Consider the following 15218-nt stretch of genomic DNA (forward strand, 5'->3'; position numbering starts at 1 on the left):
CTATAATTTAGAACCTGTATTTTCATAGTAAAGTAGGCTTTATGACTGGGATTATGAATTTATACTTTTTTGAGTTAAAGAAAATAATGAGATGTTTTTAAAGGAGTTTTATGCTGATTATTCATCTTTCATATCCTTAGAAAAATTTATACTGTATTTCACATATAATCTCTTTTTTTACGTCTCTTTTTGTCAGTTCTCCAGCAACCATGTTGATCATTGTAGGATATTACAGAGAGATGCATGCTTCTTTTCCTGAAAGTTTCAAATACTTGTCTTTAGGTAGAAAATTTGAACTTTTTACTACTATATTTAAAAAATACATATACAGCCTTTATTTTTTGTTTCTATATGTAAACAAATGTCACCTGTGTAAATTGGTTGAAAAGGAATCATGTATTTTGTATGTCATGGTGAGCAGCTTACACACTTTTAGGGTGAAATAAATAATTTGTGTTGATAAATACCCCACCAAAATGAGTACAGCATAATGTGGTGATTTGGAAATACTCTCTTAGAATATCTAATGAGCACTTCAGGTTTCAAATTACAATACCTGAAAGTTAGAAACAGCTGTTTAGTGAGGAAAGGAATAAAATTTTAATCTCAGGTGAGAAAGGTACCAGTGTATTAGGCTAAGCATGTCTGTCCAGTTGGTTTTAGCTGACTAAAAATAATTTCTTACTCTTACCCCTTTTTAATTTGAAGAATGAATGGACTTGGATTATTTTTTTCACATCAAGATCCATTATAATCACATTTCTATAATTTTGTCTTAAATTCAGTTTATCAGAAGTGCAATTTTTGTCAACCTTGAATTTTTTTTCAATTCAGCTGAAGCAAGTATTATCTTAACAGCAAATAGCAAGAAGTAAATTGAGAGTCACTCTGAATTTCTCCAAAATATTAATTCTCTGAATTAATTTAATATGTCTTCACCTTTATATTCGAAGTAGTTTTCTTTTTTTTTTTTAAGCAAGAAAGGAAAAAATTTTTGTGTTGCTCTGTCAGGAGAATCTGGGCTTAAAAAGTACTGAGTTATATATTTTTTCAAAATTGGTCCAAGACCATATGAATACAAATGCTATTAATATTTTTGTGTTTTTGTTGTTGTAGGGCTGTTTGAAAACAGATTAAAGTAGATGTTAGTAGGAAGTAATATTCTTACTTAACCTCACAAAACCCAGGTTAAATTCATGTCATAATATGTTTAAACCTGTGTATAAATGTAATAGTTGTAACTTATACTATATGACACAATGTAGAAAAGATTAATATTCTTTTGAAAAATAAGCTTTTATCATTGTTAAGGCAGTTACTCCTTGGACACTTACGGATTTGAAATGGTTTTATGTATAGTTTAAGACTTCCCTGGTGGCTCAGATGGTAAAGCGTCTGCCTACAACGCGGGAGACCCGGGTTCAATCCCTGGGTTGGGAAGATCCCCTGGAGAAGGATATGGCACCTCACTCCAGTACTCTTGCCTGGAGAATCCCATGGATGGAGGAGCGTTGTAGGCTACAGTCCATGGGGTCGCAAAGAGTCGGACACGACTGAGCGACTTCACTTCACTATGTATAGTTTTAGAAAACAAATTCCCAAGGACTTTAATTGACAAAAATATCTGGTCAATAGTCAGCTAGAAAAAGTGCATAACTTACCTGGTGTGTATTATAAATGCTAACTTATGAAATTCCATCTTTTGGATAGAATAGTGTTAAGTTCAGTTAGAAGTACTAGTATAATTAAAAAGTAATGTCCAGTTTCTAATATACTTTTAACAGTGGGAAGCTAAGGCCTGGTACTGTAGCCTTGATATTTCAGAGGTAAATGGTTATATTAAATTGGTTATTTTATATAGTATTGTAAATTTAAGTTTGGTATAGTTTTTTATATATGTTTATTTAGTAGTATGTATTTACCAAGAAATTTTCTTGTCTCCTATATTTATTCTTTTCTAAAACAGCTTAAGATATAATTCACATATGAATCAAGTTACCCATTTGAAGTATACAGTTCAGTATTCTCTAATGTCTTTACAGGAGTGTGTAACTATCAACATAGTCTAATTTCACATTTTCAGCCCTGCAAAGGAACACATTTTCAGGCATTTCCCTGTATTCTTTTTGACTGGAAATTCATATTTACATACTTACTTTAAATATATACTTATTTTAAATGCTGTTCATAACTAAGTAAGCTGTGGTAATTCTAATTATGTGGTCACAGTGTGACAGTGGCTGAAGTGGGTTGAGGGTGGGGTTGAAGGAGGACTGTCCCTGTGGACTGGCCTCTGCTGGGTTAGGTGATGCACGGATAGTAGCCTCATTTACCAGTCTAGATGGCCCATGTCAATGAGCAGAGCAGCTTGATTTCTAAATTTAAAAAAGCCCACTTCATTACTCCTCTCTAAAAATTTACTAATCCTTTTGATAATTTGAAAATGAGTAGAAAACAACAAAAACCATCAACACTTTGTTGGGAAGCTTAATACAATTATACCTGAAACCCTTTTCCTTATTAGCTGTAGTTTTATGAATCTTTTCTATTTAGAGTAGGTAGGACCTAGCTCAAACCTACTAATTACACACACATACATGTGCAGTGCAGAGTCTCTTTATAGTCCAGAAAGCTTTTTCTTAATAGTTGTATTTACAATGAAAGAGTGAGACAAAGCAGCAAAACCATGTGTCCTCATTTTTGATGAATCTGTGTATTTAACAGTTTTTAAAACACTTTTCTGTTGCAGCCCAGCAAGTTTGGGAATTGACATTATTTACTTTATTGCCTTTTTTCCCAAACTGTGTTCTATGGAGATATGCTGCAGTAAAAGTAGGTGCCATTTTAAATAAGTTTGGGAAACAGTGCCACATGGGTACATTTCTACCCTTGGAGTATAATGCACATGTCATACAAGATGCTTTGAGAGATTGTTCGGCAGAAACAGATGATATAATTATTATCTCTTTCTGTTTAAGCCAGCATTTTCCCAAATTTATTTAAGCATGGCATACTGTCTTTATGGCATACTTGTCAGCATACCTTAGAACTGCATGAGGTATACCAGTTTGGGAAATACTACTTTTCCATCTCCTAGAGAAGGAAATGGCAACCCACTCCAATATTGTTGCCTGGAAAATATCATGGATGCAGAAGCCTGGTGGGCTACAGTCTATGGAGTTGCAAAAAGCTGGGATGACTTAGCAACTAAATGACAAATGACTTTTCTATTGGTTAGAAACCTTTACAGGTTTTCAGTGTAATTTTATTCAAATAACATGCATTCTTAATAAGAGTCTTCAAGAGCTTTGATTTTTTTCTTCTATTTTTTAATTGTAGTTGATTTACGTGTTAATTTCTGCTGTACAACACAGTGATTCAGTTACACATATATGCATTCTGTTTTATATTCTTTTCCACTATAGTTTATCACAGGATAGTAAATATTGTTCCCTGTGCTAAATGAGCTTTGATTTTTAGATTAAGTCTTAGCTCTGTCACTTTCTATATAGGTGGTTTTGGGTAAGTTAATTTATATAAAATTTAGCTTCCTCATCTGTATAAAGGGCATTATTTTGGTACCTACTGCAGGTAGAAATTAGAAGAGATAATTCATGTACTCAACACATGGCTATTGAGAAACTCATTTAATCTGTAATCGCACCAACTAGTTTTATTATTTTCTCCTGTTCTGTGTGTCTGTGTGTGCGTAGAACACACAGGAGACATTTGACATTCTTAAGTGTTATGTCATAAGATCTTTGTGAATCTCCAATACTTGAATGGCATTGGGACATGTGATTTTTTTCCTCTGGAAGAGAATTTTAAATGATCCTTTAGATTCTTGATGAGCTACTTTGTATGCTATGAATAGAGAATAACAAAGCCATATGAGAACCAATAGCTAGGTGTTTATCCAGGACCACTCACTATTTGAATGACTTGCTTCTGTCTGGCAGCCTCTTTGCATGTGCAATTCATTTATTTGCTTTAGCAAAACTGCACAGACTTTGCGGATTGCTTGAGGGTAATGGAAGTTGTATAAATTACATCCACGAATGCAGAGTTATTATAGTCATGCATTTTGAGCATACAAGGATTCACATTTTATGATATGTAGCTTTGTATTCTACTTTTCTCAAGATGTATTATGAACAGTCTCCTGTATATGTGTGTATTTTTATAGGTACTGCAACAGCCACTTGCAGGTACTTGGCTTTATCCCGAAAAAAGAGAGGAAGAAAAAGAATGACCCTATAGATGAAGTCAAGGTCAGGCACCAGATGGATACCATGGCCTTTAGCCTGACAGTGCCCACACTGGCCTTGAAGATGCCCAATGGACTGGATGGAATGTCCCTCTCTCCACCAGGGGCAAGGGTCCCTGTCCACTACCTGGAAACCGAGTTGGAAGACCCCTTTGCTTTCAACGAGGAAGATGATGACCTAAAGAAAGGGGCAACTGTGAGAAAGAAGTTGCAGAGCAAGTTGGCCCAGAATCGGCAGCGCCAGAGAGAGACAGAGATTTTAAAAGTTCGACAAGAGCACTTTAGTCCCCCTCCTGCCCCTTCTCAGCAGCAGCCTCCGCAGCAGCACTCCCACCTGTCACCTTTACCCACTTTAAAACCTCCAGCGCCACCGCAGGGTGTAGTCTGCAAGTCACCTCAACCTCAGAACACCAGCCTACCAATGCAGGGAGTGGCCCCCACCACACACACTATAGCACAAGCAAGGCAGTTGTCTCACAAGAGGCCTCTGCCCCTCCTGCCATCCAGTAGGGCTCCCGCCGTGGACCCGCCCAGGACTGACCGGGTCCTTATGAAAGCCACAGCCTTCTCTCCACACTTCTCTTGTATAAGTCGACTGCAGAGACTGGTGAAACTGTGCACCCAAAAACATCAGTTGGACACTGATCTGTTTCCCCATTTAGGTGAGTTACCGTTTCTTTTACCGTGTCATATAAGTGTGTAATATAACGAAATGTGCCCTTTTGCACAAGGTTTTATTTTCATAGCCTTCTCATATGTAATAGGGGTAGAAGAATACTTGGACAGAGTGTCCAATAAGACTCTGTATTTAGATAAATCACCTTAACATAAACATGCTACTGGAGAGAACAGTAATTGGTGAACAGGATACAGAAAAATAGGAGCTGGGAGTTTAGAATTCCATTACAGCTTCTAGTAGAGTAGTAGCAATAAAAGCAGTTGTGTTTGGTTTTGTACTTCTGTGAGCTCAGTCCTTGTGTGTCTAATGAAGTTCTTGACATGTCTTATCACAGAACTTTGGAATAAAGATAGTATTGTTGGCATCTGCTGACACTTTTCTAAAAAAAATTCTTAAAGTAATACCTGTTCATGATTTAAAAGCAAAAAGTTACAGAAAACTGTCATGGAGACAGATATCTATCTTTCCTTTGTTGTTTTGAGTTTTCTATCTTAATCAAGAAAATCCTCTGATAGCAAGTTTATACAGATATTCTACATATTCTGTTAATAGTTTGATTGTTTTATTTTTGTTCATTTAAACCTTTGAGACATTTGGAATTTATTCTTGTGTTGTGAGCTGTGATTCTAACTTTAGGAAAGATTATTTGCATGAAATATGGCAGCAATAGAAAAATGGGAAAAGGATGGGAATAGAAGAAGAAGACATATAAATGGTCAATAAACAAATGAAAACCTCAATCCTCCTAACAGATGGGGAAACGCAAATTAAAATAACAATCAGTTACCATCAGATTAGCAAAAATTATATCTGTTGTTAATGAGAATATGGGAGCTCATATGTGGCTGGTGAGTAATGCAACAATATCTACTAATTAAAAGTATATGTATAGTCAGCAAGCTCACTTTTGGAACTCTGTGTATTAAAAAAAAATACCAGAATATAAGGATATGTGTTCCAGGATGTTGATTGCAGCATTACTTGCACTACTAAAAATCTGCAAACCACCTTTATAACCTGTGGGAAATTTTGAGTAAATTCTGATATGTATACATTTTATGAAGTATTGCACAGCTATTTAAAAAGAATAAAAATAAAAAGAATGAGTGAAATCTCTTTTACCTGGATGTATCCATGATATTGTAACAAGCAGAAAAATACTGTGGTATTGTACTGTCCCATTTTTGTAAAAATAAGCAAAGTGAATAAACAAGGGACACCAGTATATCTGTTGATCAAGCATGTGAATAAATGTTTGCCTCTTTGTTACAAGCATAGTTAAAGTGTGAGTGAATGTACACTATTAGGCTGTTAACATTGGCTGCCATGTGGGATGGAACTGGACAGGGTGTGTTTTTAGGGAGACGGGAGTGATAACTCTTACATAGCTTTATATTGTGTCACTTGTTATTAAGCAATGTATGACGTTTGGTGGGCTTCCCAGGTGACTCAGTGGTAAAGAATAGACCTGCCAATTCAGGAAACGTAGGTTCCATTCCTGGGTCGGAAGGTCCCCTGGAGAAGAAAATGGCAACCACTCTAGTATTCTTACCTGGAGAATCCCATGGACAGAGGAGCCTGGTGAGCTACAGGCTATGGGGTCATAAAGAGTTGGACACGACTTAGCGACTAAACAACAACAAAACTTGACTTTGTTAATTAAAGAAACTAATGAAGCTTAAAGAAAAAAAATATAGATAAGCAAATATAACAAAGCAAGCCTTATTAATACTTATTTGTTAATACCTTGGCATATTCTTTCAGATATATAAACTTAAATTCCTGCTATATGTACAGTATTATAACCTATTTAAAAATTTTTATAATGTATTAAGTTAGTAATTTTTCATACACAACATAATTTGTCACAGCTGAATTCTTTCTCTAAATCATTTCCAATTTATTTAATTATAAAGTATTGCAGCTGTATAGCCCTTGCTGTAAAATAATTACCGTCACATCTTTAATTTTTCCTTCAAATAGATTCCTGGAAGCAGAATTGCTGATTCCAAGCTTTTTCACTTTTTAAAAAGGTTTTTGATATGTATTGCCAAATTGGCCTTCAGAATTATTTTTTCAGTTTACTTTTCTTTCAGCAGTGTATGAGAATGAGTTTCTCTACATCTTTATAGACCTGGATATTAGATATTATTATTATTCTTATTTTGCCTTTACAGATTTGATAGAAAATTTGGCAGTACATATAAAAAACTTCTGAGGTGTGCTTTAATACTTTAGACCAGTATTTCTCCAATTTTTGGCCTTAGAATCACTTTATTTGCACTCAAAGGTTGTTGAGGTCACTGTCAAGATTTTATATATGTGAGTTATATCTGTTGCTAGTTACTAATTAGAAGTTAAAACTGAGAAATTTAAAAATTACTAATTCATTTAAAAATAACAATAAACTTACTGCATGTTAACATGTTCTTTTTGTTAACTTATGAAAAATAACTTTCCAAAACAAAAACAAATATAATGGCAAGAAAGCATTTTTTGACCTTGTTTAGCAAATCTTTTTGGCCACCACTGTGTGGCCTGTGGGATCTTAGTTCCCCGACCAACGGTTTGAACCTGTGCTCCTGCAATGGAAGCGTGGGGTCTTAACCACTGGACCATGAGGCAAGTCCCTGTTTAGCAAAACTCAATGTCTGGGGTAGTAGAAGACGGCTAGATATCTGCATTCAGTGTGTCCTGATTCAATGTGGTTTTGGTTAGTAGATAAAAAGATGGCTTTACACATTTGTTGTAGGAAAAAGAGGGCAGGTATTTTAATAGTTATTTTTCCAAAAAATTGTGGATATTTGTAATTGGTTCTTCACCATAACTTGACAAGTGGTAGTTTTTAAAGATTAGTTTCAATGTGAAATCTGAAACCATATCAAGGAATTTTGCGTACAGTTACATTGAAATCCATTGATTTGCCTTGTACTTTGAATATCTTACCCATGGATGATATTGTAAATCGTATGTTGGTCGTTTGGTAAATACTGGCTTACTCAATTACACACATGTTCCAAATGTTGACATATTTTGTTATATTAAAATTTTAGGTTGCATTCATTAATATTAACACTAATCGTATCAGAAAAATCTGACTCATAAGAATTTGTCATACCATCAGTGATAAATTCAAGTTTTACTCCAGAATTGAGCTTTGGTTTGTTTTTTCTTTCATTCCATTGTAAGTCATTGTGTGGAACGTATATTGACAACTAGTACAGTTTTTTGCCCCTCTTGATTCATGCTAAGGCATCAGCAGTGTGACCCACTATGGTTGGTTGTTGTTTTACCAACAGTGCAAATGTCACCACAGTAAAAAAGGCAAATAATATCTTAATATTGTTTTGAAGGTAGTATTGGCCTAGAGGTCTCCCCAAAAGGGTTTAAGGGACCTCTGGGGATCTGTAGGCCAAACTTTGAGTAAAAACTGCTATTTTAGATTAATAATGTAGTTTTGACTATTGGTTCATACTGCCTTTTTTGCACATATGTATTTCCTATTTTGTCAATTTTTTCATCCAGTTTTATTTAAGCATTTCTCTTTTTTCTTGATAGGTAAGGGCTTTTTACACATATTTCATGTTTGTTGCAAAGCCTCTCCTCCCTCCTATTTGTTATTCGCTTTTAGTGCCCATTATAAAGGTTTTCCACTCCAGTACTCTTCCCTGGAGAATCCCACGGATGGAGGAACCTGGTAGGCTACAGTCCATGGGGTCGCGAAGAATCGGACACGAATGAGCGACTTCACTTTCACTTTTCACTTTCATGCATTGGAGAAGGAAATGGCAACCCACTCCAGTACTCTTGCCTGGAGAATCCCAGGGACAGAGGAGCCTGTTGGGCTGCCATCTATGGGGTCACACAGAGTCGGACACGACTGATGTGACTTAGCAGCAGCAGCAGCAGCATAAAGGTTTTGGAATTTATAGGTTAAAATTTTTTATGTAAACTCTCTTTCTCTCTCTCTCTCTCTTTTTTTAAGAATTCTTTTTGAATCAGTTTTTTTTTCCTCTCCCTTTGTTTAGGCTGTCTTCATTCCAAGAAAACATATATGTATGTATGTATTCGCCAACATTTTCTTTAGTCCTGTTGTTATTTCAGTCATCTATTTGGAACTCATTAGGCATTAGTTTTGAGGCAGAGATCTAAGTTTTCTTTGCACATCTGCCTCTCATTCCAGCATTTACCCACATCATCTGCTAAATATTTATTTGTATTTCTATTTATTTCTAGATACTGATAATATTTTAGCTTTTGAAATTTTATGTTATGTTGAGGGCTGACTTTCAGTCATTTTGAACAGAAATAAAACTCATGGAAAAGTGTTGTCTTTTTATTTTTAGAAAATGTAAATGTTTGAGGAACTCAAGTTTTTGTTTTTTTAATTGGAGGATAATTGCTTTACAATGTTGTATGGTCTCTGCCACCAAGTTTTTAAAAACAGGTTATTTCAGAGAAACCAGAAATTGTAATGTACTGTTACAACTAAGTCTGCATTCATGTCAGCAAAGAATACTTAAAGAAAAATGCAGTATTTAATTGGCTCCTCCCGTCCCGTTTGGGTTGGTTATCTCAATTAGTTATGTTGAAACTGGTGATAATGAAGCCAAGATCAAAGGTTTGCTTTACTGGACAGTTAATTTTACAACAGGAGAAGCCCTTCAATCTCAGTTCTTATTTCAGAAAAAGCATAGGTGACTTAGTAGACATTATTTTGACTTTTACGGAAACTTAAAAAATAACAGTTCATGTTCTAATTTTTAAAGGTGCCTTAAGTGTCAGTTTGTGTTTGAAAGATCTCACCTTTCAACATCCTGAAGCTAATGATGTGATCACTTTATTTTTTTACTTACTCTTTAACAAAGTAATAGTTATTTTAGTTAGAGAAAGTAACTTTTTAAGATGACCTGATAGTTTGAATAGTCATCTTGGAACTAGGTTTAGAGTTTCTTTATGCCGTTGTCGGTGTTATTTAATTTTAAGCATTTCTAATTTGCATTTCAATTAACCTTTTCTTAATTTCCTGGTGTGGCACCTGTGAACTAGTGGCTTAGATGATAAAGATCTGCCTGCAGTGCAGGAGACCCAGGTTTGGTCCCTGGGTGGCGAAGATCCCCTGGAGGAGGGAATGGCTACCCATTCCAGTGTTCTTGCCTGGAGAATTCTGTGGACAGAGAGGCCTCATAGGCTACAGTCCATGGGGTTGCAAAGAGTCAGACATGACTAAGCAATTATATTGGACACTAAACCTATTTGAATTATGGAAGAAATCTGTGAGATCCTTTATAACTAATTGTGCGTGATAAAGACTGTCTCTGATTTTTGAGGGTCTCAAGAAGGAAGACAGAATACTAGTCATCAGGGTGTCTAATTAAAGTTTCATAGTGGTTTTGAATATGTTAAGTAGTCCACACACTGTTGTATTTTAGGCTATGCAGGATCAGTATTTATCAAGACCTCTTCAAGATACAAACTTTTATTTTTTATTTTTTTTTATTTTATTTTCTTTAAGATACAAACTTTTAAAAAGGCAGAACCTTTATGTTGGAAGCTAATCGTTATCCAGTCATTAAAAATAATGCTTTTAACAAAATGCATAAGCATTATTCATACTCTGTTTCTCTGCTTTTCCTTCTAATCTTGTTTTCAAAATGAAACTCAAAATGTGACAGCTTTTATTTAACTAAAAGAAACCCCAGTAACATTAGAAATAGAACGTTTCTATCCTGCCCCTGAGGACAGGAGGAGAGTGGGGCGACAGAGGATGAGATGGTTGGATGGCATCACTGACTCAGTGGACGTGCATTTGAACAAACTTTGGGAGACAGTGAAGGACAGGGAAGCCTGGCATGCTGCAGTCCATGGGCCCGCAAAGAGTTGGACACAACTGAGCGACTGAACAATAGTCCTGCCCTTCTTCCCTCTTCCCCTGGGGAACAAAAGACTGGGCACGCTCCTGCTTTGTGGATGGAGTCCTTTCCTCCAGAGATGTTGTTGGGAGAGGGGGGATGCAGTGTGCCTGCCTTTTAACAATTTATTCAAGGGCCCTTCTTTGTTGAGGTATAGCATGAGTCCAGTGGTACCTTTTGCCTTTTTCTTGCCTGAACATACATTAGGCTTCTTTCCCCGTTGTCTTGAATATCTCTTATGTTTTTCTGACATTATTTTAGTGTATATGTTTTGATACTTAAGAAATTCTACCGTTTATTTTTTTCTGACTTGAACGCTCTGTTGTTTCTTCTCCCTTTGTGAAGAATCCTATAGAAGAAGTTCATCTGAGCCTTTTTGTTACAGTGTCTTTGTTTTAAATTTGAGTGCATGTTATGCATTCATTGTTAATACCTTTGCTAGAAACAGGGATGCAACTCATCAGGAGGCATTTATTCACACTATGGTAGTGTTTGCCACAGGTATTGGGTTATGTGTTTCAGGTAGCTTTTCATCTAAATTTTAAATGAACATGAATTTTTTCTAACTTGCCACATCTTCTCCCCTGTCCTAGGGTTGGACTGGTCTGAAGAGAGTGGAGAAGAACTTGAGGACTCAGAGCAGGCCTCGCCATACCAGGTGGCCTGGTCCATCCGAGAGACCCTCAGATACGAAAGACACACGTGAGTCCTCCTTTTCCTTTTTAGTCTTCAATTTCCACTGTAGTAAATGGGTTGTTCCTATATATGCTTATTTTTAAAATGTTACTAGATGTAGTCTTATTGTAATGCAGGTAAAAACAGATTCCACTTGAGAGGAGATGTACTATATTATTTGAGGAGAGTGATGTTTATGTTTCCCTGCTAAATTTGTTTCGGTACCTTTTTCAGTTATGACTGAAGGAACCAGTTGTAATAGATTTTAGAACTGAAGGGGACCTGAGAGTTTATCTGATCCCATTTCCTCATTTTATAGAAGAGGAAATCAAGGCCTTGACGGGTTAAGGAACTTGCCAGTGTCCCTGGCCTACTTGGAGTGCCCCTGTCTGATTTCTCCATGTTTTCTTTGGCCCTATCCACGCAGTAGCTGGGAATAGTTCTTTTTACTTCACCTCCATCTTATGCAAGATTGATCCTTTCTTTAATATTTCTAATGTGCTGAATATTCCTAATGTGTTAAAGTAGTTTCCAAAATAGTCTCATTAGAGGTTCTTGGTACCTGCCTTATTGGAAAGCTGTAGGTTAATGCCCAGGCCCTTCAGTTCTCTTTCGGAGGACTGCCTCAGCATCATGGGTCAGTGCTCTGGGTGCAGTGTGAGAGGACTGAGATCCTTTTCTGTGAGGCCAAAAGGTGACTTACAGATTCAGCTAATTTTTTTTTTTAAGTTCTTTTTTTTTTTTAATTTTATTTTATTTAACTTTACAATATTGTATTGGTTTTGCCTTATATCAAAATGAATCTGCCACAGGTATACATGTGTTCCCCATCCTGAACCCTCCTCCCTCCCCATTAAGTTCTGTTAAATAGATGTTCAACAAGATAGAGGGGAGACTATCTGCCCCAGGCCAGCTCCTAGAATTTCAAAATATCCTTGTATGTATATACATTCTAGGGTCTGGTTTCTGAATTTATAGGCGTACAATGTGATTTGTTAGTATACGCAGAGACGATTAGGCTTAAGAAACTGATCCACTAGAGACTAATGTATAAGCAAAAATGCCAGTTTATAGTCAGAAATACAATCATTAAGTGGTACACATGTTCACTAAGCAACAATATATGGGAAGCCAGTTATGGTCAGAAGCTTATTTGGATGTGGAGTTAGAGCAGGAGAGTTAGCTGTATTTATTAATGGTTGTTGTCCTTAACCTTTAATAGCCTAATGCTTCCGCTTCCACTCTTGGGACTTATATCCCATATAGTTGTCCCTGTTTCTCCTGTCTCCAAGTTAGTATTGGAAAATGCGGTATGTTTTTTTCTCTCTCTGAGGTTCTGTTTTATATGTCATTCAAGACTGTTTCCTTATCATTAGCATTTCTTGCTTTCAGATGGAAGTACAATTGAGCTTACGCTTTCTTTCCAAGTTATAGATAATATCAAACATGTTTCCTAAGGTTGATATTCATATCAGCTTAGCTTGATTTTGGATATTTTGAGTTAATTTTACAAATTGCTCTAAATGAGGTAACATATGTAAATGCTCAGCATAATACCTGATTCATGAGAAATGACAGGTAAATGGTAGCCGAGAATCCTATTTTAATTCTGCAGGTGACCTGAACATTAGTATTGGCAGTATTTGCCTTTGATCAGGAGCAGTTTATATTCCATTCTTCCTTAATTGCCGAATTCTCAGAATTTGTGTTAGACTTGTGACCAGTTGTCATCGTCTTTATCTCTATAGAATTTTACTTTCTTGGCCAGTTTTGCTAACATGCTTCTTCCTTGACTCACCATGATACTCTGCTTTCCTGGCCCTTCTTTCCCTTCAGTGTGTATTTCTCCTTTTTACAAGCAGTAGTCTTTAGTTCTTGCCCAGCTGTCCCTTTATTTATTTATTTTTTTTTCCAGCTGTCCCTTTAATCTTTTCCTCTTCACTCATTTGTTTGTTCACTCACTCAGCATATTCTCGTTGAACTCGTATTATGCTTCAGGCAGTGTTCTGCTTCAGGCACAGGGTACCGCATTCTTTCCCTTGGGTGAAACTGGGGTTGCTTTGGTTTATCACCCCTCCTATGCCTGCGGCTGCACGTCTGCATCTACTGCTGTGCTCTCTCAGGAACTCTGTCTTGTACTGCAGATGACCTGTAGAACAATTTCCTTGCAGCTTCTAGTTGTACTCCACCGTAACAGCAAATGGAGAGCTCTAGGAAGCTGGTCCTGCCTAGCCTGTCCATTATATCTTCAAGAAATTTTTGCCACGTGAGATTTGTGAAAAGGTTTTGCCATTTAAAATCCCTCAATGTGTGCATTGTGTTTTGGGAAGAAAAACAGACAGTGGTTTGATCACCGCATTCCCCTCTGAAGAACCTTTTCATGAACTTTCTTCCTAAATTAAAATGGTACTTAAAGAAATTTGGGGAGACAGTTTGGCCTTGTTTTGGCAAAGGTTCCTTGGTTACTTAGTGTAGTTGTAGATGCGTATGTCAAAGCAGAGCTCTCAGGATTTTACTTGGAGAAGGCAATGGCACCCCACTCCAGTACTCTTGCCTGGAAAATCCCATGAACGGAGGAGCCTGGTGGGCTGCAGTCCATGGGGTCGCGAAGACTTAGACACGACTGAGTGACTTCACTTTCACTTTTCACTTTCATACACTGAAGAAGGAAATGGCAACCCACTCCAGTATTCTTGCCTGGAGAATCCCAGGGACCGGGGAGCCTGGTGGGCTGCTGTCTATGGGGTCGCACAGAGTCAGACACGACTGAAGCAACTTAGTAGCAGCAGCAGCAGTAGCAGGATTTTGCTGAGGTCTCTCAGTAGCAGAAGTAAGTTGGTATCTTAAATGTATTATTCAGTTCAGTTCAGTTCAGTCACTCAGTCGTGTCCGACTCTTTGCGACCCCATGAATCACAGCACGCCAGGCCTCCCTGTCCATCACCAACTCCCGGAGTTCACCCAGACTCATGTCCATTGAGTCAGTGATGCCATCCAGCCATCTCATCCTCTGTCATCCCCTTCTCCTCCTGCCCACAATCCCTCCCAGTATCAGAGTCTTTTCCAATGAGTCAACTCTTAGCATGAGGTGGCCAAAGTACTAGAGTTTCAGCTTTAGCATCGTTCCTTCCAAAGAAATCCCAGGGCTGATCTCCTTCAGAATGGACTGGTTGGATCTCCTTGCAGTCCAAGGGACTCTCAAGAGTCTTCTCCAACACCACAGTTCAAAAGCATCAATTCTTCGGTGCTCAGCCTTCTTCACAGTCCAACTCTCACATCCATACATGACCACAGGAAAAACCATAGCCTTGACTAGACAGACCTTTGTTGGCAAAGTAATGTCTCTGCTTTTGAATATGCTATCTAGGTTGGTCATAACTTTCCTTCCAAGGAGTAAGCGTCTTTTAATTTCATGGCTGCAGTCACCATCTGCAGTGATTTTGGAGCCCAAAAGAATAAAGTCTGACGCTGTTTCCACTGTTTCCCGTTTCCCATGAAGTGATGGGACCGGATGCCATGATCTTCGTTTTCTGAATGTTGAGCTTTAAGGCAACTTTTTCACTCTCCTCTTTCACTTTCATCAGGAGGCTTTTGAGTTCCTCTTCACTTTCTGCCATAAGGGTGGTGTCATCTGCATATCTGAGGTTATTGATATTTCTCCCGGCAATCTTGATTCCAGCTTGTGC

The 15218-nt window shown here is 37.3% G+C and overlaps 1 protein-coding gene across 6 annotated transcripts in view; it reads left to right on the forward strand.

The window, feature by feature from the left end:
- INO80D (INO80 complex subunit D) overlaps positions 1-15218 on the forward strand; it is a 66046-nt gene that overhangs the window by 19857 nt on the left and 30971 nt on the right. For all 6 annotated transcript variants that reach the window (XM_070387742.1, XM_070387732.1, XM_070387762.1 and 3 more), the window contains 2 exons: positions 4187-4929; positions 11452-11560. In XM_070387742.1, the coding sequence (XP_070243843.1) occupies positions 4187-4929; positions 11452-11560 (852 nt within the window). The remainder of the gene's footprint in view (positions 1-4186; positions 4930-11451; positions 11561-15218) is intronic.

The sequence above is a fragment of the Bos mutus genome, chromosome 2, assembly GCF_027580195.1.
Source record: "Bos mutus isolate GX-2022 chromosome 2, NWIPB_WYAK_1.1, whole genome shotgun sequence".
Classification (NCBI taxonomy): domain Eukaryota; kingdom Metazoa; phylum Chordata; class Mammalia; order Artiodactyla; family Bovidae; genus Bos; species Bos mutus.